At 40.6% G+C, this 20881-nt stretch overlaps 1 protein-coding gene across 1 annotated transcript; it reads left to right on the top strand.

Moving 5' to 3' along the window:
• The first annotated feature begins 2616 nt into the window (after positions 1-2616).
• ubl3b (ubiquitin-like 3b) lies at positions 2617-10987 on the top strand. Its single transcript, XM_047585453.1, has 6 exons — positions 2617-2783; positions 3389-3499; positions 6839-6947; positions 7234-7320; positions 9259-9336; positions 9519-10987. Exons 2-6 carry the CDS (start codon positions 3473-3475, stop codon positions 9569-9571), a joined length of 354 nt encoding a protein of 117 aa, XP_047441409.1. The 5' UTR covers positions 2617-2783; positions 3389-3472; the 3' UTR covers positions 9572-10987.
• The last annotated feature ends 9894 nt before the right edge of the window (positions 10988-20881 follow it).

Raw genomic sequence — 20881 nt, 5'->3', positions numbered from 1 at the left:
ATATTGTATGTTCAGTTTTTCTGTATTGGACCCACTTTCTCCTAAAAATGGATCAACTTGAGCAATGGTGGTCTGGGCCTTCACCAGTAGCTGTTTTCTTAAAGAAAATGAGAGACTTTAGGCTCAGTTTGAGAGGCAAACACTGAGATCTGTTTTAATACAGCATGAACACACAAGTCTAAGGGGCTGTTAAATCAACGGTAATCCAGTCTTTTAAATTGACCCGAGGCTTTGATGAGGCTGCCTGAACGTACTCACCTTTCTGTTTTAATCACTTGGTCCTCTGCCACAGTCATTATTGCACAAGCCGAAAATTTGATAACCTGGTTTGGCAGGAAGTTTCACAGTCTGTTAAAAGCCTCAAGTTTGCGAGTGTTTTGTTTGAACCTTGTACCGGCGCCATTGTAAACATTCATCTCCTGATGCATTCTTATGTATTTGGATATGTGACAAAGTGAAGGTTCACACAGTAGCTTCAGTACATCCAGCCATATGAGTGTTCAGACTTTTAATTATACAACGTGTTTTAGCGAATACTACTACTAAGCCGTCCAACACACCGTGACCAATTTGGAGTATCTTTTGTGACTCATGGTACAACAATGTCTGAAATGTCTCCTGGTAAACTATGGTAAGTGAAGAGTAACAAATAATAGTGACATTTTATTCTGCAACTACAAAAATTCCAATGAAAACTGTATCTCACTGAAGTTTCTGGTGGGTCTTCATTTTAAAACGGTGGCCTGAAAAATACTTTTTTTTAAAATGTAACACTTTCCGAGACCTGGACAACTGTGTTCCTCAGCATTTTGTGACCACAGGAATGATGTGGGAGACATAGCAACCAGTCGACCTGGAGATAACAGAAACCACCTGCGTTTCTTCCTTAAACGTCAACATGGAGTCAGTAGGTTTTACTTCGGTTCCAGATTCTGCAAAGTTTGTTGTTGTAGCCTGTGGGGAAAATCTGGTAGTAGTAAATAATTTCATACTAGACTTTTTTCGGTGTTGTTGTTGTAGAAGTACCAAATATATCTGAAATAAAATGAAGTAGACATGCGGTAAATCTGCTTAATGTTGTGGCGTTTTATGGTTTGATATTGTTAACTGCATACTAATAAATAAAAATTAAAAAAAAAACTGAGTAATGACTTCAATTTTTGTAGAACAGTACTACTTGCAGGCTGTGTGCCTCACTATTGGCTCTATTTTACAAAAACACACCCTGTCTTACTTGTCACTGAATAATTGAACACTCTTGGTGGGTGGTTCAGTTAAAGAAAAGCCACAGAAACCGTCACACACATCAGTTACATCTGGGTGACAAACACATCAGCAAACCCACTCTGAAGTAAATGTACTGTACTAAATCTCATCTTTATGGAGGTTATGGTATTCAGCATTTGTTAAAAATAACTGAGAGACGTCGATTCAGCTGAGGCTGTGGTTTGTAGTACTATTGAATTGATATGTGTGGTTCTGACACAAACAAAATGAAGACACAGTTCTTTTGAAATCTGCAAATAGAAAAGGAATTTTAAACTAAAGATGGTGGTGCATCAGCAAGAAAGACATCAAGTGAAAGGATATCTATGTGTCACCACTTCAGACAGTGACTTTAAACCACAAATGTCTTTAAAAAGGCAATGTTGGGTGCTGTTAGTTTAATCGACTATAATATAAAACGCTGGGTTGTCCATCAAAACTGCCCTGTGTGATAATGATAATGGATAGTATGTATTCAGTGGCTTGCTGTATTTCTTGAATTTATTTAAATCCTTTTTATCTACAGTTGCCGAGCTGTGTTTGTATAAATAATGTCTCTGTTTGCTGCTTGCGTGACAGCTGCTTTGTTAGACACTATTTTCTTGATTTTGACTGACCTACCACACAAAGGCTGACTGACTCCACAACCTTCAGAAGTTTCCATTTCTTCTGTCCTCAAGTTAAGAAATGTGGCGCCATAAGACAGAGTAAATACATTCAAATTCAACATTCACAACTGGTTCGTCAGTTGACTTTCTGTGTTTACTCTCATCTAAAGCTTTGTTTGCCAATATTTCTTTTTTTACAAGTGTTCCTTTCCGTTATGTGGAAGTGGTTAAACATAGTCAACATAAACAAATAATAAGAAGAAAATGTCTGTAATGTCAAATCTTGCTACATCGTGGTTCCTAAACTTTAAGCTTTTACTAAACAACCTTTTGTCTTTTCTCAGTTGTCATGGCGATGATCTTCATGGTAACTGAGCAACTAAGTGATAGATTCATTACATTAATCTTTAGCGCTGGGACTACTTATGCCTGTTAAACTGACGTTTGGGATGTAATTCTATCTTTGTACCACTATAATGTTTTGTTAGAGCATTACATCTTTTGAGAAATTCCTGAATTCCTGCGGTCTGCTTGTTCAATAGTTCGGTAAATATATGAATTAACAAGTTCGTAGTTACGGCTAACACTTAAAGCCGTGCCACCAGAAGAAGAATTATTCCAGAAATATATAATTATTATCATTATTTTTTCCTTTTTTATTTTTTTTACGGAGATAATGTTACGGAACAGGCGTTCTTCGTCCCAGACTTCAACTCCCAAAGGTCTTTGCGGTCGTGTCTGTGTTTACAACCAGCTGACATCCGGTGTCTTCCCGTCCATTAGCCTTCGATACCCACAGTCAACCATAACGATACCTATCTGCACTCGATAATTTCCTCACGAAAATCGATCCCTGTTGATTCGTCAACTCAACTGAATGCAAAATTCCATCGTGTTCATCAGATGCAGGTAAGGTCGACGCGAAAAAATCGCTGTTGCACATTTAGTTAGCCAGCTAGCCAGAGGCAGCGAAACAGGCTAAGAAAACACAGGAGCTAATGCTAAAGATAGCGCAGCTCTGCTCCTTTCGCAGGACTCGTTTTCGACATATATCATGGCGAAGCTCGGTGCTAATTGGTGTGCTCGGATGAGATGCATATTTCAGCTGCTCCACAACGTCAAAAATATAATTGCCCAATCAAGCCGCTTAGCTGAGATGACTGAATTTAACTTGGGTGAATAAGAATCGCTAGCCCGCTAGCTCAGTGCAGGGCTAAGTGCAAGGCTAAGTGCAGGAATCTGACTTAGCCACTTAGCTCGCCACTGCCGTTGCCTGAGAACCTGAGTTTGATATTGCAATTGCCTTAATCGCGATGGAATAAGTTGGTTTGCTCACTGCTAATACGGGGTTATGTCACTAATCGATCCTTTAGAGGCGTGGTGCTGTATTGATGTTGTTGTGAGGTTAGCTGTGGCTTTAGTGACAGGCTAGCTCTGTGGATAATAGTGTGCTGTGCAGCTGTGGTGCCAGGCTGTGGGAACCAGCCTCACAGTGTTGCTGTTGTCTGTGTCAGGGCTCTGGCCCCGTCCCCAGCAGCTGAAGCACACCAGTCCTGTCCTCTCTGCTCCACGTCCACGGACTTCCTCCTCGCTGAGCCATGACCACCCAGAGGGACCTTGATATGGTGAGTAACACCCTCCTTTAGTCATTTAACAAGAACAACAACACAGGGCTAAAACGGTCATCTCTGTCGTCTAATGGCATGTGTGTTCCAACATGTAGTTGACAATTAATTGTTGATCATTCTGGGGTTAAAGACATTATAGAAACGGTTTGCCTTAAGTTAAAATAATTGAGGTGTTTTGGTTTGGGGGTGGGGGTTGGTTATGGATTAGCCAATGTCCACAAACACTTAACTGGGATAGTGACTGCTGTTCCTGTGAATGCCATCTGTCTAATCTCAGTTAAAACGTTGCCCTACTTTCCTTTGAAGGGTTAGATGCCAATTGATTGTACCCTTTTACTTCCCCCCCCTCAACCACAGGAATGAGCAGCACTTATTTAGACCCATAACAGAAACTGTAGTTGATGTTATGCTATGCAGCTGGTGCAAGTGATCTTGACATTTTTCTAAGAAAAGCTGGCAGACATTTCTACTTATGAAGCCATAAATTATTTTTAATCAATTATCAAAGATGTTAAGAAGCATTATTTTAACCTGTGTAATTAAACATTCAGGTGTTTTAGTGCTAATGCCAGAAACGTTTTGTGATGTTAAGGGATGTTGTGTAGTCAATTTAATAACCAACTGCTTTTTTTTTTTTTCTTTTTTTTAAAAAAATATACAGATTCTGATCAACTCTTCCCATTGTAAATATTTTTGTCTTTGCTCTCTTTCATTATATCATTTTTATATTTAAATCTATGTTGTTGGGGAGATTACATTGAGCTTTTTTTTGTTTTTATTCTTCTATTATTTCAAATCAATCATGAACCAGTCACTTGATTAAAACAATAAGTAAAGCTACGTATCTGCCGCCATTGAACATAAGCACGTTTCTGTTTACGGCACACGTCCTTCCCGTCAGACCATTGTTTTAGATTATATGTAAACAAAATCCTCATCCAACGTTTTGTCTAGGAAGCCTACATCAGGTAAAAACCCACAGCAAGGCAGAGTGGGATTTAAAGGATCATCTCTCTTGGCAGCTACCCCGAGGCATTGGCTTGTGGTTGACTATGTTTTTAGGAAACTTGACCAAAATCAAAAACGGATAAGCCATTGGTGGTCATGTTAACCTTTCAAACGTTAGTCATAACACCGATTGATAGCTTTAATATCTTTATTTTGATTGGAGAACCTCAAGGATGGGTTTGAAGCAGAATGTTGCCACGGTTACCAAGGCAGATTTGGCTGTTTTTATTTGGTTGGGGATGAAAGGAATGGGGACAAAGCTTGTCAATGATGACATGGGTATGTAACCCCACATTGAGGTTATTCAGTTCATAGGAGGGGGAGGGGATGCCAGAGGACCACCAAAGGGGGGATTGTATTTGTAAACAGATCAGAGAGTGGGGTTGTCCCTTCCTGACGTCACACCTCATGGTTAAGTCTCTTTGTTCTGTCCTCTGTGATTTGTGAACCGAGGAAAGTTAATTTTCCACCTTTTTAAGAAGGCCAAATGTCAGAGACAAGTACTCCCATCTGTCAGTTTTCACTCCAGAGTTCAGCACAAAGATTTAGTACATGGGGATATTTGAGTAGCACGTGATTGATTTGAGATAATGGATTAATATGGACCAGAAAAAAATAGAAAACTGAAGACTACAGTCGATCAATAATTTGATTCATGCAGTTATGACCATGGACTAATAAAATAGGTGGACTTAAGAGAACTTAAGGCTATAATTATGTGCTGCTTTGCATCTTTGACAAGGAGCATACATAGAGAGACTGCAAACATTAAAAATATCACAAGTAGTTGTGTAATGTGTGTGACAGCAGGAAATAAAACATATTTATACAGATGAACTCCTGTGTGTGTATGTGTGTGTGTATATGACACATACACACACATCCATTTTGGTACTGTGACTCAGCCCAACATTGACTTTTTAAATAATCCTGACTACATCCTCTATTCATGAAGCTTGTAGTAGCTGTTGATTCAACTTTGTTTTCATTTTAACAGCCCGTGGCTCTGTTGAACTGTATTTTGTCGTACCCGCACATGTTTCTATTATTTTGAAGGCTACATAATGAACGTGGTCAATTCAATCAGTTTAACAACACCACAAACTACACAAACTCCTCCTAATTCCTCATACAGTTCATTTGCCACCTTCCATCCGTCCGTTTCAACAGCCATGAATGTGATTTAGTGCAGGACTGTCATATTAAAATGTGTTTGTTTCCAATAGTTTACCTAATGAACTTGAAAGTGACTGTATATTTATGGTTTGTAGTGGATTTCCTTAAGTGTAAAATGTTGTTTTACTTGGTGTAATCTCTGATTATCTTAAATTTAAAATGTCTTTACAAATTTCATGCCTCACTTTGTTTGGAGGTCAGGATTTTTCAATTGTTTGGTCCGAAAACGTGTTTTGTTTTCATGATCAGGACCAATTCTTTTTTAGTTATTAAATACAAAACATAAATCACAGTAAAATGAAATCGAACAAATATAAAATGAGACAAAAATGACAACAGAATGTAAAATAATTAGTCTGTTTAATACAATCCTACAATCACAACGAAAAAAAAAAGCATAAATTGACACATAAATAATAAATTAATTTAATATTTAATAAATAAATAAATTAGACTGAATGTGAGTGTTAGGCCACATGAAGGTGTTTTATTTCTATGTTTTGCAGTAAATAAATATTTTAAAATATATTAACGGTCTGTGGTATTTGTATCTCGACATTATGGTAACATTTCAACTTTATAGGCATGTTGGACAAGAAGTCCAGTCTTTATTGGCACTAACAGATTGGTTTGTGTAGCTGCCTGGAGGACACAAAATTCAGAGGGAGCCCCGCTGTTAAAGACCCTCCCCACACACACACACACACTAATACATAGTCCCCCTTGGGGCTACGCGCTAGCCATGTAAATTTAATAACATGGCCCAGAGCTGTCTGGGACACCTGGGGTTATCGCATTAGGCCGACAGCCCGGAGCGGAGCGGCAGCACCCTGGAACTAAAGGGCCAGTGTTCTCCCCCTCAGCCCCACCCTTATCTGTTGTTGTCTCTAGCAACAGGGGCTCACTTCAGTGTAAGCCCTCTGTGAATGAAGTTGCCCAGTCAAAGGGTGGAGATCTGGTCTGGATAAATCTAATTAGACTGGAATGCCTGTCTCTTCACAGCCCTCTGAAGGTCACCCCATGTCTGAGGAGGTTAGAGGAAGCGGTGGGATTTCACCGCGACTAATTAGGGAGAATTTTAAGGGAAGTTTCTGTTGCCTGTAGCGACATTTCTGCGGACAGTGGTTTAGACGTTTCCGTTTGTCGTTTTAGGTGCACCTCCGCCTCATCCTGGTCAGTGGCAAAACGCAAGACTTCACTTTCTCCCCGAACGACTCGGCCACAGACATCGCCAAGCATGTGTTTGACAACTGGCCTGCAGGTACGTTATATGTGATTCAGTTTACAGTGTTTTTTTAGACACAAAATACTCATCGGAGTCAATCTTAATGGACGGGATTGTGTGTCCAAAGATGTGCTGCTACATGTATGTAATCAAAACCTCTATTTGTTATTGCTTATGCTATTACCAGTGTACATATATCGGAGTAATCTTATCAGTGTGTAGATAAAATACGACAGGCTCATATATTTACTTTTATTTCATTTTTTGAACTCCATTGTCAGCTTAGTAGGAAGTCATACATTTATTTTTCGTGTGTCTCTAGGATGGGAGGAAGAGCAGGTGAGCAGTCCCAGTATACTGCGCCTCATCTTTCAGGGACGCTTCCTTCACGGCAACGTTACCCTGGGAGGTAAGACGCCTCCACATAGTAACACTCACAAAGCTCTGCTGAGTATCACAAGCAGGTGTTTGTCACAGGATTGCTGGGTGTGTTTGATTTAATAACTGAGATAAACAGCCACAGGCACAACTACAGGATTTCATTAGGTAATATTATCAATGCATGGCGGACACTGATACACTCTCAGCTCTTACAAAGCTTCGTATATGTCTGGTCTGACAAAATGGACAAATCTCCTGGTGTTGTAAGAGTCTTCCTGTAATCAAGCAGTTTGAACACAATAGCAGTTGAGTCAAAACAAAGCGGTGGAAGCAGCAAATGAAAAGAGTCGAACAACTAATTTAATTATTTTAATCTCCCTTATCCGTCAACCTCGTGGGCTTTCCAACCTGTACCTGGCACAAGATTTACTGTCAGACGGGCTGGTTCGGTGTTAAGAGGGAAGCTGCAGTGAGTGAGAGGGTAATTCGTCTGGCATTGTGGACCTAAGGAGGGACAGGAAGTAGCGTAGAGCCCAGTTGTAAACAAACTGCAGGTGATGTCAAAATGTGGTTGAGAGTAGTCTGTGCTACTGTCCTCACAATCCCAGTCAGCATCTGTTCTTATCCAGTGTGTCCAAAGATTATTCCTTCAGATGTTTATTAAACCACAACAGTATTTTTAGAATAATAGTTTGGTCTTGCAGTCTCTCATCTCTCACCACCATCCAAGTCATGGAATAAATAAAAACAAAGGCACCTGAACTTCTTCAGTGTTGATGTTTTCCTATAGATGAGTGGTGACATGTCTTCAAGAAACATCAAATATGTCCAGTTACTTTTATTTTAGTTTTATTTCATATTCAGACCCGGTATTAAAACACATACTCGTATGCAATAACATTATTTATTGGTTCTTATTTATATTCATTTATCAGACTGAAACTGACGGAAACCTCCAGATCTCTTCTGCAGGTTCTGTTCTCAAATGTATCCTCAGTTCATCTGGTTCACGCCTTTACTTTTAAGCCGCCCGTTGTGATCAGGTCACTCAGGATACATGTTAATGCCAGGACTTAGCAGCAGGGTCTTTCACGAGGAGAAAGTCACCAAGTATAATAGAAAAGGATAGAATGCCCTTTATTTTCATTATACAATCAGTGCGTTTACATGCAGAGCTTAATCAAACTGTGCTCGAAATTCAAATTTCTGACTACAGTCCTTGTCCCAGTTTACATGCAGCGGAGAAAATCGAATAACTGGCGGGAACATGTCCTCCTCCTCCTCCACACTAGGTGGCGATATGTGTCTTTTCAGCGGGTTAATGCCATGTTAATACGGACCATTTTGTGGTTGACCTATTACGTCATATAATAAACGAGAGTCGTTCATGCGGCAGACTGGCATTTAAACAACAACCAGTCGGATAATAGTTCAACTTTCTTTTTAATCTCGTATGTAATGTTTGCGCTACTTCTGGTGCAGATAAGATGGTGCTATCCCTCAGATGGTTCTTCTACCAGCTCTGTTTACCTTCGTCTTCTTCTGCGACCGGCTTTCTTGGATGTTTTTGTTCTGGGGTCACACGGCAACGCAGCAGTCGTGGAGCATGCGCAAAACTAAAAAAAATATTGAAAATAAAATGATCAAATAAAAAAATATATATATTGTTTTTTTATTGCAGCAGTGGTAAAATGTAAACATGTATGTAAAAATGTAAAGGTTTTTAGAACAGACAAATAAGACAGCATCAATGTGTGACTTTATTACAGTGAAATAAATTAGAACAATTACATAATTACAGAGTTGAATCAAAAGCTCTCTTTTATTTTAAGTAAAGGCTGAATATCATGACGTTCATGAAGCTAAGATTTCGTGCAGGACCATCATATTAGAAAACGTTTTTTTCTCTCGTGTACCCAACAAACTGAATATTAATCCATCGTGATGTGTATTTTCGTGTCTGAAGCTCTAAAGCTGCCACCGGGCCGGACGACCGTCATGCACCTGGTCGCCAGAGAGACTCTTCCAGAGCCCAACTCTCATGGTGAGGAGCTTTTCTTTGTTTTCAGTGAAAAATGTTGCGTTCCTCCTCTCGACTCATTCGTCTGAGTAACATAGAAGAGCGAGTGTGTCTCTGGTACTTCATGCGGGGGCCTTTGTACTTCCTGTTGCTAACCTCAGGTCGTTTTTGTCTCCTCTCTCTGCCGTCTTCTCTTCTCTCTGTAGGTCAAAGGAACAGAGAAAAAACCACAGAGAGTAATTGCTGCCTCCTCTTGTAAAGAAAAGACCCCTCCCCCCCTCCCCCACCCTAACCTTACACCCACAAACATAACACACATATTAAACATGCAATCGCCCCCTCTCCGTTCTCTCCCGCCTGTCATCCCGTCAGCTGTGGACCTGGAATAAATTGGAAGTCCGTTTGTGGCCATCGCTCACTTCGGTTGAACTTTTGTCCAATCTGAGGGGTTTTTCTTTTGTGCCAATATGTGTTCACTTTTCTGCCCCCGAACCTTTACTCTGTCAACCCAGTCGTAGTTAGACCACGACTTTGAACAATACTGGATCCGCGCGGTGCGGATCTCTTTGTCTCTGGAGACGTTTTCAAGAGCTGTCACATGTAGAGATGAAGACCCAGGAACTCGTCGCTCTTCTTCATGGACACAGAAGTGCTATAAAGGATGTGTGGGACTTTAACCCTTCCCTACTAGTCACATGGATGTTTCCCTAGGTCTTACTGAATGGTGTTAACCCTCTCATTGCACTTAACCAGTTTAATTCTGAAGTGTTTATTGTGTTTCACCTCCCCTTCCTCATGGCTTTTTTTTGTTTGTTTGTTTTTGGGTCAGATGAACTGACCTTAATATTCCCTATGTGGTAGAAAATGTGCCATCCTCCTCATAGACTATCTCTGCCTCACTAACTGGACTGTTTGGCCTGGACCGATTACCTGCAGCAGTTTGTTCCTGGCTGTGGACCAATGGAAAACTTTTATCAGGGAGAGTCAAACACCTGAGGGTCCATGAGAAAAACAGGAGCAGCGAGGAAAAGGACGTCGCCACCGGCTGTTTGTCTGGCGGAGACTTTATCGATTAGACTGTCGACGCAGCGGGCCAGTTAAACGCAGACGCAAGACAAGTTTGAAATGGGAGGCGTGAGACCCTCCTCTCACGGACACTGAAAACGAGGCAGAGGGAGAGATCCTCCCGTTGGATGAAGAGTTAAAAAAAAAAGGAAAGTTTTGGCGGTGTTTCACCTCCTTTTTTCATTTGGATGCTGTCGTTACTTCTCGTTTGCCTTTTATCGTGGAATTCAGTAATATCATTAATATTGAAATTTAAATATATCAATTTTTATCTTGTGTATAGGTATGTGTTGAATTTTAGTGTGGGTGCGTTTGTGTGTGCGAGTGAGGGTGTGTGATGCACGTGGCATACTGAATGAGGACTAGTTGAGGGCATGTGGTCTTAAAAAAAATTAGGTGGTGCACTGGGAGTGTTGATGGTTTGTGGTTTCTTCAGAAACAGTCGGAAACCTTTTGATTCCTTCCATCGAGTGTCCTTTGGTTTGTGTTTTTGTCAATCAGTGTCACTGCTATGAAGTTTAGCTCAGTATGAATAAATGTAAAAACTAAAATGCAATGTGGTCTACATAAATGCTTGTATTATAAATTAATAAATCTTTACATAAGGCAACTTCTGCTGATTCAGATTTACTGTTTCTCCAACAAACATTCAGAGTCGGTCATTATTGACGAAGCCTTTGATTCATTCGCTATTCCGAATATTGTTTTAAACATTTAAGAGTACATATTAAAATGTAAGTAGTTGGAACTTTAACTTGAATATTTATTAATTTCTTTATCAGAATAATTTCTCTTGTCAGTTCAATAATTGATATATTCACTTAATATTTCAGGTCCAGCGGGTCTCAGCTCCATGGAGCCTTCAGTTTCTAGCAGCTTCAAACGCAAAGAATATATTCTGTTGTTAATCTGGAAATTATACAATTTAGGTTTTGATTTTTTGAGATGTTTTTGTTTTTTTTATGACTATCATCTACAATTTTATAACTGTTTCCTCTAGTGAGACAGTCGTACATTTACAGCTCCCTAGAAGCATCAGATATTCAGACTTCAGTTTTCACATGCATCATGTACGTTTGTAAGTAACCAACAACAAAAAGTAAAGCACGTTCTCCACTATGTACACATTACAAACTTCAAACCTGATTAACGGTAAAATGTATGACATTGTGATACAGTTAAAATGAACTGTGAGTGCTGTGGTGGCCTTCATCAGCAGATAGAGTTCATTTAAATGTGATGGAGGGGACTCGTCTAAGCCACTTGGCCACAGACGGTTGTTCTGTACTGGGGACCACAAACCTCATCACAGGTCAAGGATCAGTAAGCAATCACTACAAATGTGTGCTAAGAAAGTGTTTGAACTCTGTTATAGAGAGGTGGATTCATGTGACCTCTAGGTGGCAGTGTTCCCCCGTGAGCCTGGTGACTGATGCCTGTCACGGTCTGATGGCTGCGTTTATAAAGCTGCTAAGAGTGTTTATGAAGGTGAGTTTTCACTGGTGAAATTAAAAACTAAATAGTCCCAAATTGAGTTTGGTCTAGTAGAAACATTTCACTTAAAACAAACAAACAAACTGTATCTGTAGACAGCTTGTTAAGACATGCTGTCATTGGATCCAAATGAGGTTATCATCGTGTTGTTATAACTGGGTCATGACTTTGTGTTTTCTTTCTGCTCTCTCCTCGTCTGCCTCAGAAATCTGCCCCTGATGTGTTTCTGCTAGAAGTCCAGGTTTCCAGTTGACACTGGCAGTGTACCTTAGGAAAAGTGCAGTCAACCCTCTTCTTTCTTACTGTACCTCCAAACCTGCTATTGTGTCGAACCGCCTGTTCATTTTACCTCTCCTCACATTTTCCACTTATCTGGAGTAGTCTGGGGGCCGAGTCTGAACAGGAGCCGACCACAGAGGTGATCAACAGCACTTAAACGAGAGCCCAGGGAGGAAATCTCTGCTCTTAACTCCGTCACATCCACGGATGCCTCTGCAGGATGAATTGCTCTCTGTGGTCGGCATGACTCAAAGCACACGTGCAGCCGGTTTCTTGGGTGTACTGTGGTGGACTGCAGTCCATCCACCACTCACTGCTGGTCCGTGGTCCCTGGAGGACGGTCCACGCGCTGCTTAGCCCACTCCTGATATGGAGGGCTTTACTTTGACTGGGTCAGCTGAGCGTCCTGCTGCCTGTGAGTGTAATAACATGCTGCTCAAGTTACTGCTCTACATAAGCAAGAGGTAAGAAACATCACAGTGAAAGAGCCAAAGAGGCAACGTTTTAACACAAACACCACTGTCCAGAAGAACCTGTAATAACGGACTTTAGGTAGAACTTTATTAAAAAATGTCTGTATCTTTGGGGATACACTCATTTAAGTTTATGCACTTCATGTGGTGAGAAAGTCTTAAGGAGGGATGGGTTACGTTGCCAGGTTATGTGACTTCATGCCAGCATTCAATACTGATACTGATACATTCATGTCAAGTTTCAAAATGGCTGCCTACACTGGTCATCAGTTAAGTGTTGTTGTTTTTCTTGTTAATTATGTTTTGGGTTGATTTATTTTTGAAAATATTGTTCTTTAAAGATAATTTTATGTATTTATGATTCACATAATGGAACCAATTGATGAGATGATGGTTAAATACAAAGTCAAAAAAGTCTGCAGCAGCATTTACCCACCAAACCCAAAACATTGGGGTTCAAGATTTTTGTGTGAGTTGGGGCATCTGGCTTTGTGGACATTTGATGGTGGTCCTCAAACTTCACAAAAAGAGTTAGGTGAACAACTTTTAACATTGACTTTAAGGTCAATATTGATGAGAAGTGTAACATCCACAACAGCGAATCAAAGTCAATCAACTAATCAGATCATATTTATCACATTTTAGCTTTGTACAAATATATCAATATCAAAATATTGTAAATATAGGAACCAGCTCCTAGTTTGGGTTGAGGAAGGCTTAGTTATGCTGCCATAGGTCCAGGTTGCTGGGAGACTTCCCATGACGCACTGAGCAGGTCTCCTCTATTTTCTCATTCATCTACCATCTGTCATTATCTCTGTGTCTCTCGTCTTCCCTCCATCGTCTTAGTACTGGCTTGTTTCCAGAAATGCTTAATGTAAAGTGTCCCCAGTCTGTTTAGACTGTCATTGACGCTTTATAAAACAATAGTGAAATTGATTAATTGATCTCTAAACCTGATTTGTGTGTGTCAGCTCATTTATTACTATCAGACTTTACAGCTTCTCTTACTTTGTGTCTGTGTTTTATAAATGTCTGCCCTCCGTCCATTTCTGTTTGATATAAAAATAAGTCAGCAGAGCATAGACCCCTTCAGGGTTTGTAAACAATGTGATGTATTTGAGGGGCGGGGCTTAACTGGATGCAACACATCTCAAACACTACAGGTTGTACATGACAGTAAGCATATTTCAGTGGAGTGTTTTGGCAAGAATGGGTGAGGAAAACACATATTTTAGACAATATGTTTATACACTCACTCCCCGAGACTGTGGGTGTTATTTTAAAAAGCTGACTCTGACTGATGGGACAATATTCACCGACCCCTCCACTCGCACTCACTGGATGGACACGAAGCCTCTCCTACAAAAATATTACAAGAAGTGGAACCACTGTGGAGGGTAACGTAGTAAATGAAACTTCTGCTTGGACACCCCTAAAACACGCAACTAATGTTGCGTTAGCTCGCATTTAGCATTAGCGTCACCATGTAACAACAATCCCCCACATAATGGTTAACTTAACATAATTTCAGTCACGATTTAATCCAACTCATCACGTTTTACAGGCTGAAACTGATGATGCATCACATATTAATCTGACCTGATATAAAGTGTGCGAGTTGTTGATTATCTCACTACAATCCTTTCTTTTAATCGCCAAAGTCAAACCAAAGTTGTCTACAACTTGCAGTGACTGGTATGTGATAAAACTTAGACGTTTGATTTCTCAGTTTTAGCACCAAAAATACATCAAGGCGACATTTTCACGGTTGAAAGAGAGTGTTGGCTTTAAGCTTCCCTCTGTTTTGCCTGCAGCTCACATTGTGGCACAGTGGCGTAGGTTTTAAATGTTCGCATTTACATAATGTTTCTGAGCCCTTCAAAGTTTTCTTTTTCTGTCTTGGCTTAGAAGTTTAACTTTGAATTTACCATTTGTACCCAGGTTATTTATTTGCTGTATTTGACAAATGACCAAAAAGTGCAGCTTATAAACAGACAATAAAGTGAGATTGTTTTTATAATCACCTTCAAGGTTAAGAATGATGTTTAAGGTTGAAAGAATAGTTTGAAATCTTGATAAATAAACACATAAGTTGTCTTAAATAGTTTGTTACAGCTCTTCAGTGTGACGCCATAGCTGTTAGCAGTTAGCTTAGTTTAGCTTAGCTTAGCATGAAGACAGGAAACAGCCAGCCTTTCTCACGCCAAACAACATTTAGTTGTCAGTTTTAGAGCACGGTTTTGCTTGGATGGATCATTGAAAACTCTATTTGATATAGCCTGGTCTCTTTCTCTTTAAATGCACGTGGAGATTGGAATAGATTCACAATAAATATGTCTGGATCAACAGGAGGTTGTGATATATGTGCTATTTTCTGTTCTCCACAAAATACCTCTCCAAATCCTTCTTTTCCCGCTGCACAGCTTTGGACCATTTTCTTATCAGTCGGTTTTTGTTCTATGAGAACCAGCTGTGAACACACACAGTAGACTGAAGGCTACTGATACAATGTCAATTTAATAACCCTCTGGAGTGTGTTTTTCTTTCTATCCATTCATTTTTGCCTCTGTTTTGCAATTCTTAAAATATTTTGAAATATCCTTTGTTGGCATAACTCTAGGATTAAAGTCTGACAACTCCTTTTATCGATTGAAAGAAGTATTAATGCTATGAAGTAAGTACTATATGAATAAAAAGTTGAAAAAATGTAATGACTTGATGTTTTTAGTGGCATGTGTTCGCTCCTTTGAGTGTATTTGTCCACACCAGAGGTCCTCTGATGGCATGAAATTAAAGAGTTCACTAGGCCAGTGTGAAAACATACACACTCATGCAGGGGTTGAATTAACACAGCAGGACGTCAGCAAATGAGCAGCTTTCATGCTGACTCCAGAAGCTGCTGCTGTCTCTCCTCATCTCCAGACCCTCGTTTCTTCTCTTAATTGGAAAGCGACACTGGTTCATATGGTAAATGAAGGGAGGCAGGAAGGCTGGGGGGATGTGGGACGTCTGGCCAGGTGCGCGTAGAGGAGAGGGAAGAGTTGAAGCTTCAGCGTTTCCATGGCCGAGCTGCAACAGAAGCGAGGGCGGTGTCGGTTAGCCGCTTTTTATTTGACCGTTTATTTTACCAGATGGTCCCGGGCTCCTTGTAACGGGTCACTGTAAAAAAGCTTTGACAACAATATCAGCTTTGTGCACCAGAGACGGAGAGGTAGGGGGAAAAAAACATGCAGAGCTCCTTCACAAGATGGAGACCTACTCTTTTTTTAAGCTCCCTGCTACGAAATGGACCATTTCTTGATCCCAGATAACCAGACCTCACAGTCTTCACATTTTTGCTATGAAAGATTAATTATATAAAAACATTACTAACTCTTACTTATTAGTCTCTCGGTTGTTGTTGAAAGCAGATCAGGCAGGTTGAAGAAGAATAATTAGTTAAAGAACAGGAGAAACCACAAAGACAAAGGTTCTGGGACTTTCGAATCACTAAGATGAGGTCTGAAAGTTTTTATTTTGAAGCCAAGAATTTGAGCAACCTTTAAATTATACATAATCTACTGATCATTATGAACTGTTCATTAGAAAGAGAAAGCTATTAGAGGGAGGGATTTGAGATAAACTCACTATCGGAGCTTTTTACATGAAACAATAACAGTGCACAAAGAGAGGGCCGGCAGATTCTGAGTAAGAGGCTTTGTTATTCGTATTATCCTTACAAATAACTGCACAGCTGTGAAATTGGTAGTAAAAAGTAGACCATCATTTAAAGAATGAGGTAATATTATTCAAGGTTGTTGCATCCTGAGCTCCTAAATGTGTATATTTGTGTCTGATTTATACGAAGAAATGAAAAAGAAGAAGTAGTGCAAAGCTCCTGACTTTCCTACGCGAGCATTGATCGAGTATTAAACATGAGAATGTGATGATAAAACAATGATAGTTACGTTAACTTCTGCTGCTCACATAGCTCCCAGATGATTCATGGACATCACACATCTTTTCCTCCCAACAACATGTTTCTGTTCTTCTTGGCTCCAGAGAAGGTTCGCTCATTGTTTGGTTAAGACGAGTGGTCATTTGAGGGCATTGGCGTCCGACCAAACTTTCTTCCTTTATTTGATTTAAAATGAAAAACACAAACTACGAGGGGAGACATGCTCATGTAATCACTTCCAGAGTCGAGGTCAAAACAAATCCAGAGTAATTCAGACTTGTTACACACAACCCTCCTGCTGATTGCTCTTTGGTTTGTGTACCTGCAATCATTCGATCACTGCCTTTAGTGCATCCAGCCTCTTCCTGCTGATTATACTTAACAGCCATTAAAATCATTTATAATCTGGCAATCATGAGAATCGATCTGCACTTGCTTCAACGCGGCCGCTTTCTTTTCATCCTCGTTTACGTTCAGCACCAAGGTTGCACTTTAGGTTCAGGTGTCTCAGATTTCTTCACTTTCACGCTCCAACACCCGCTCTGATCGCTCTCCAGACATCATTAAAGTGAATAAATTTCCTGATCTCCGGATCTAGTCTTTGAATTATTTCATGTGTTCACATTGTGTGTGATTATTGCTCAGTGACACCAGATGCTGACCCAGGGCTATGGGCTGTTACTGTATGTCTGAGAAGAATGTGAACGAGTTTAACTCAGATTCCTCAGTTTAAAATCAGCTTTTTTTTAATGACGAAAGCTCAGTTTTCTTCATTAAAAACACATGGTAAACACACAGAACTCTTGCCAGCTTCACAACACCACTGCATCCTTCCAAACAAGCAGCTTTAGCTTTCCAAGTTTTTCCTCTGGTCGCACTGCAAGCCTTAAAGTGTTTGAGGCAGTTTCTATGGTATCTGCAAACTGCTGCTCTTTTCGAATTTATTGGTGCCCTTTATTGGACTTGTTTCTGTGTGTATGTTGTTCATTAAGACATCAAAATGTTTTACAGTTCATTGCTCTTTTACACTGCCTGCTGGAGCCGTAGCTGTAATTCCAGTTAGTGAGGGATCAGATGGAGGTCACTGCTGGCCTGTGGGGGTTGCAGCACACCACAAGTCCACCGAGCCTCTCCGGACTACATTACAGCTTTTATCCTCACTAATGGGATCTCTTGGTGGGGAATCCCAAGGGTGATGGGGATTAAGGTACCTGGCCTCACTCCCATGCGCCATTTACCATGTGGGGCGCCGCAAATATGTTGCACATGCCTGGACGGCTGCTGGAAGCTTTACATCTCCACAAACGCAAAGGCACCACAAAAATCTGAGGCTGGTCGCGGAATTATGAGCGTTCACACCCAGATTGTCTTTTATTCATCCACTCTGCGCACCCGTGCCGCATTTCTGCCTTGACCCTGTTGAATCTGTCTCCGTTTGCAGCTCTTTGGGAGAGTATCAGGTGATGGACCCTCAGGCTGGAGAGACAGCTCCTAACGCTGACTTTACACAATGTTAGATTTGAGTGACGTTGTTGGACTTGTTTCCTCGGCTAAAGAGGACAGAGAGAGGAAAATCTTGAGTTGGAGGACATAAAGAGCTGAGTGTGGAGTAAGTCATCACCTCTAGCTTGTCCCTGTGTATTTTTAAACCTTCATCATGTTTGGTGGCTGCAGACTGTATGAGTCACGACTCAACCCTCCGTCTGTCTGTCTGTCACATGGTGTCTGGGCAACTCTTTAAAAGAAACAGCGCAGCTTAGTGACGACAAACTATAACACGCCACCTCCGCCTTCAGCTTGTTTGTGTCTTGTTTACTTCTCTGTTATTCGGGGCAGGATTAGATCGTATCGGTTTCTGGCAACATGCACGACTGCTACTTGTTCCTCTACTTATTGTGTGCTGAAAAGCTCCATCGGCAGCGGCAGCTCCGGTGTGGAGGGCGGCAATGAAAAGGAAAGGTCAGGTGGAGTCCATTTTTACAGAGCTGCCAGGTCTCTGATTTATTGGCAGCAGGTTCACACTGTTTATGGGGCCTTAACACAGTCACTGTTTCCATATTTTTGTTGCTTGTACAGGAAGTGACAGATATGATTTAGATGGGAAATAGTGTGCAGGCTCACAGCCTCCACTTCTTTTGTCTCTTACCAGGTGTACATGTAATGTGAGGACAGGGGCTGCAGTTATCTTCCAAACTCAGCTACTGGTTAAAACTACGATTGAGAAATACTCATTGAAATTACCTAACGTAGCCACACATCCCAAATTGGGAAACTGCAAAAAATATTGCTGTAATATAATATAGACTGCAAATATTATGCTCTTGAAGTAGTTGTTCTAATTGATCAATCATATTTATATATGAAAGCAGCTTTATATTTCTGAGCATTCGAATCACTACCATGATACCTTGAGCAAAGCTCTTGCAGCTCCCTGTCATACTAGAAAACTCTGCTAGTCAACTGTCAGATGCAAAAACGCCATCACACATTGTGCAAATACATGTGCAAAGTAAAAAAGGAAATAAAAGCATTATTGGACCTAATCACAGGTTAAATCCCCTGGTTTCCATGTGTCCTTGGGGTGTTTGTTGTGGGTGACTCGGCTGCTGAAGCGAGTTGCTTCGTTTCTGCAGCAGGGCTGGTGAACCGGTGCTCTTTAAGTTGACAGTCGTTCAACACCCTGCCAAGTCACAGGCTCATAATTCAACAACACCTTCTGGCTCCAGGGCCCCTGCATGAGAAGAGAGAGGGGGCGAGTGATGGCAACACAAATAGTGTACGCAGCACGGGAGCTGGAGGAGATACAGCCTTGACATGATGGGCAACATGAAAGAAAAATATTCATGTAATGGCAACAAGGTGGGGAGTTAAACCACTGGACTTCTGGATGCATTAAGTTACTCTTTAAGCTCTGTTTACGTAAATTAGTAAGTAATTAATAATTAATTAGTTTTTTGGACAATTGTTGGGTTAACTTTTTTTGATTGATGGGATACTAAGCTCATACAATGCATTTAAAATATTGTTCAACAGCAACAAATATATGTATATTGTAGATGCAGTTAGCAATTTTGTAAAGAACTTATATAAAAAAAACTTATATAATGACATATTATTATCATGATTTTACTCATTTGGTCCCCTGTTACAGTGCATTACAGCATTATGTGGTGTTAATGTGTTGCCATCCTCTGCATTTTGTTCCTACAGGTCTTGTGTGAATGTAAACCCCAGTTTACTTATCTCGTGTCAGTAGGAGCAGGTCTTGGCTCAGCTGTAGTGTTACTAATCTGGATCTATTTGGGAGTTGAACGTGAGGACACACAGCTGCAGTCCAGCCTCGAATCCCTCTCACTCTTTTTCTCTTTTCTCTTTGCATTTTCAGACCATTGTCATCTGTCTCGCAGTCTACTCCAAGCTGCCAGACTTTTGTCCTGTCTTGCATGCTTCAGGAAATCCAAAAAAAAAAACTAAAAAAAAAAAAAAAAAAACGGGAACAATTGGTTCGAGATGTCAGATGTACTGGATCAGAGGTAAATCTGTGTGGGAGATGGGCCCAAAGTGATTAGCATGGGTTGTAATTTTTGCTCGGGATTACACAATCATCACTTCCTAAACAATTTGTGTGAGAGAGAGATATGAGAGGACAAGTGAAGGCTCAGAGGTAATGTGTTTAGAAAAACTGTATTCCTCTTTGTTTTGTCTTTTTTTTCCTTTGAATAAAATATTTAATAAGAATAATTAGACATTGATATTTATTGACAGGTCATACTGATCTCACTGAGCTTCCTCCAACTGGATCCCTGGTGTTTTCTCCAAGTTTTCCTTGGCTTTTCACAGGGTATTTCTATTCTATCACTTCATTATAAACAGAGCTTTTGTGATCATTATGAATTCACAGGCGCTCATGTCCTTTGTTCATCTGGCTGTGGGAAGCCTTCAGATAGGTTTTACAATTAAACAGTTGTCGCTGGAATGCTTTATCATCTCTCTGATGTCTTTTAGGGGGTGCAAATCTCTGCCGCATCTCCTGTCTGTCGAATTTATAAGACCCTAATCAGCCGTGGATTAAAATGCCGGTCAAAAACAATAAGCTCCAGCTGAGCGCAGAGCAGAGATGTGCCATGCTGGAATCCAGTTATGAGCGTCGTCGCTTCATTGTTCTGTCTGTGTCTGAAAAGAAACACAGTCACGGGGACAAAACATTGAACCCATGCTTGTAGCTGATCTGCATACAGAGCATTGTTCTCAGGAAAATGAGCTCCACTGCCTTTAGGGGTCTGTTTCGGACACTGGGATTTGTTTCTGTGTGATGTGC

This window comes from Mugil cephalus, chromosome 5 (genome assembly GCF_022458985.1).
Source record: "Mugil cephalus isolate CIBA_MC_2020 chromosome 5, CIBA_Mcephalus_1.1, whole genome shotgun sequence".
Classification (NCBI taxonomy): domain Eukaryota; kingdom Metazoa; phylum Chordata; class Actinopteri; order Mugiliformes; family Mugilidae; genus Mugil; species Mugil cephalus.
Note: the sequence above shows the minus strand (reverse complement) of the source record. Positions and strands in the feature narration are given on the sequence as shown.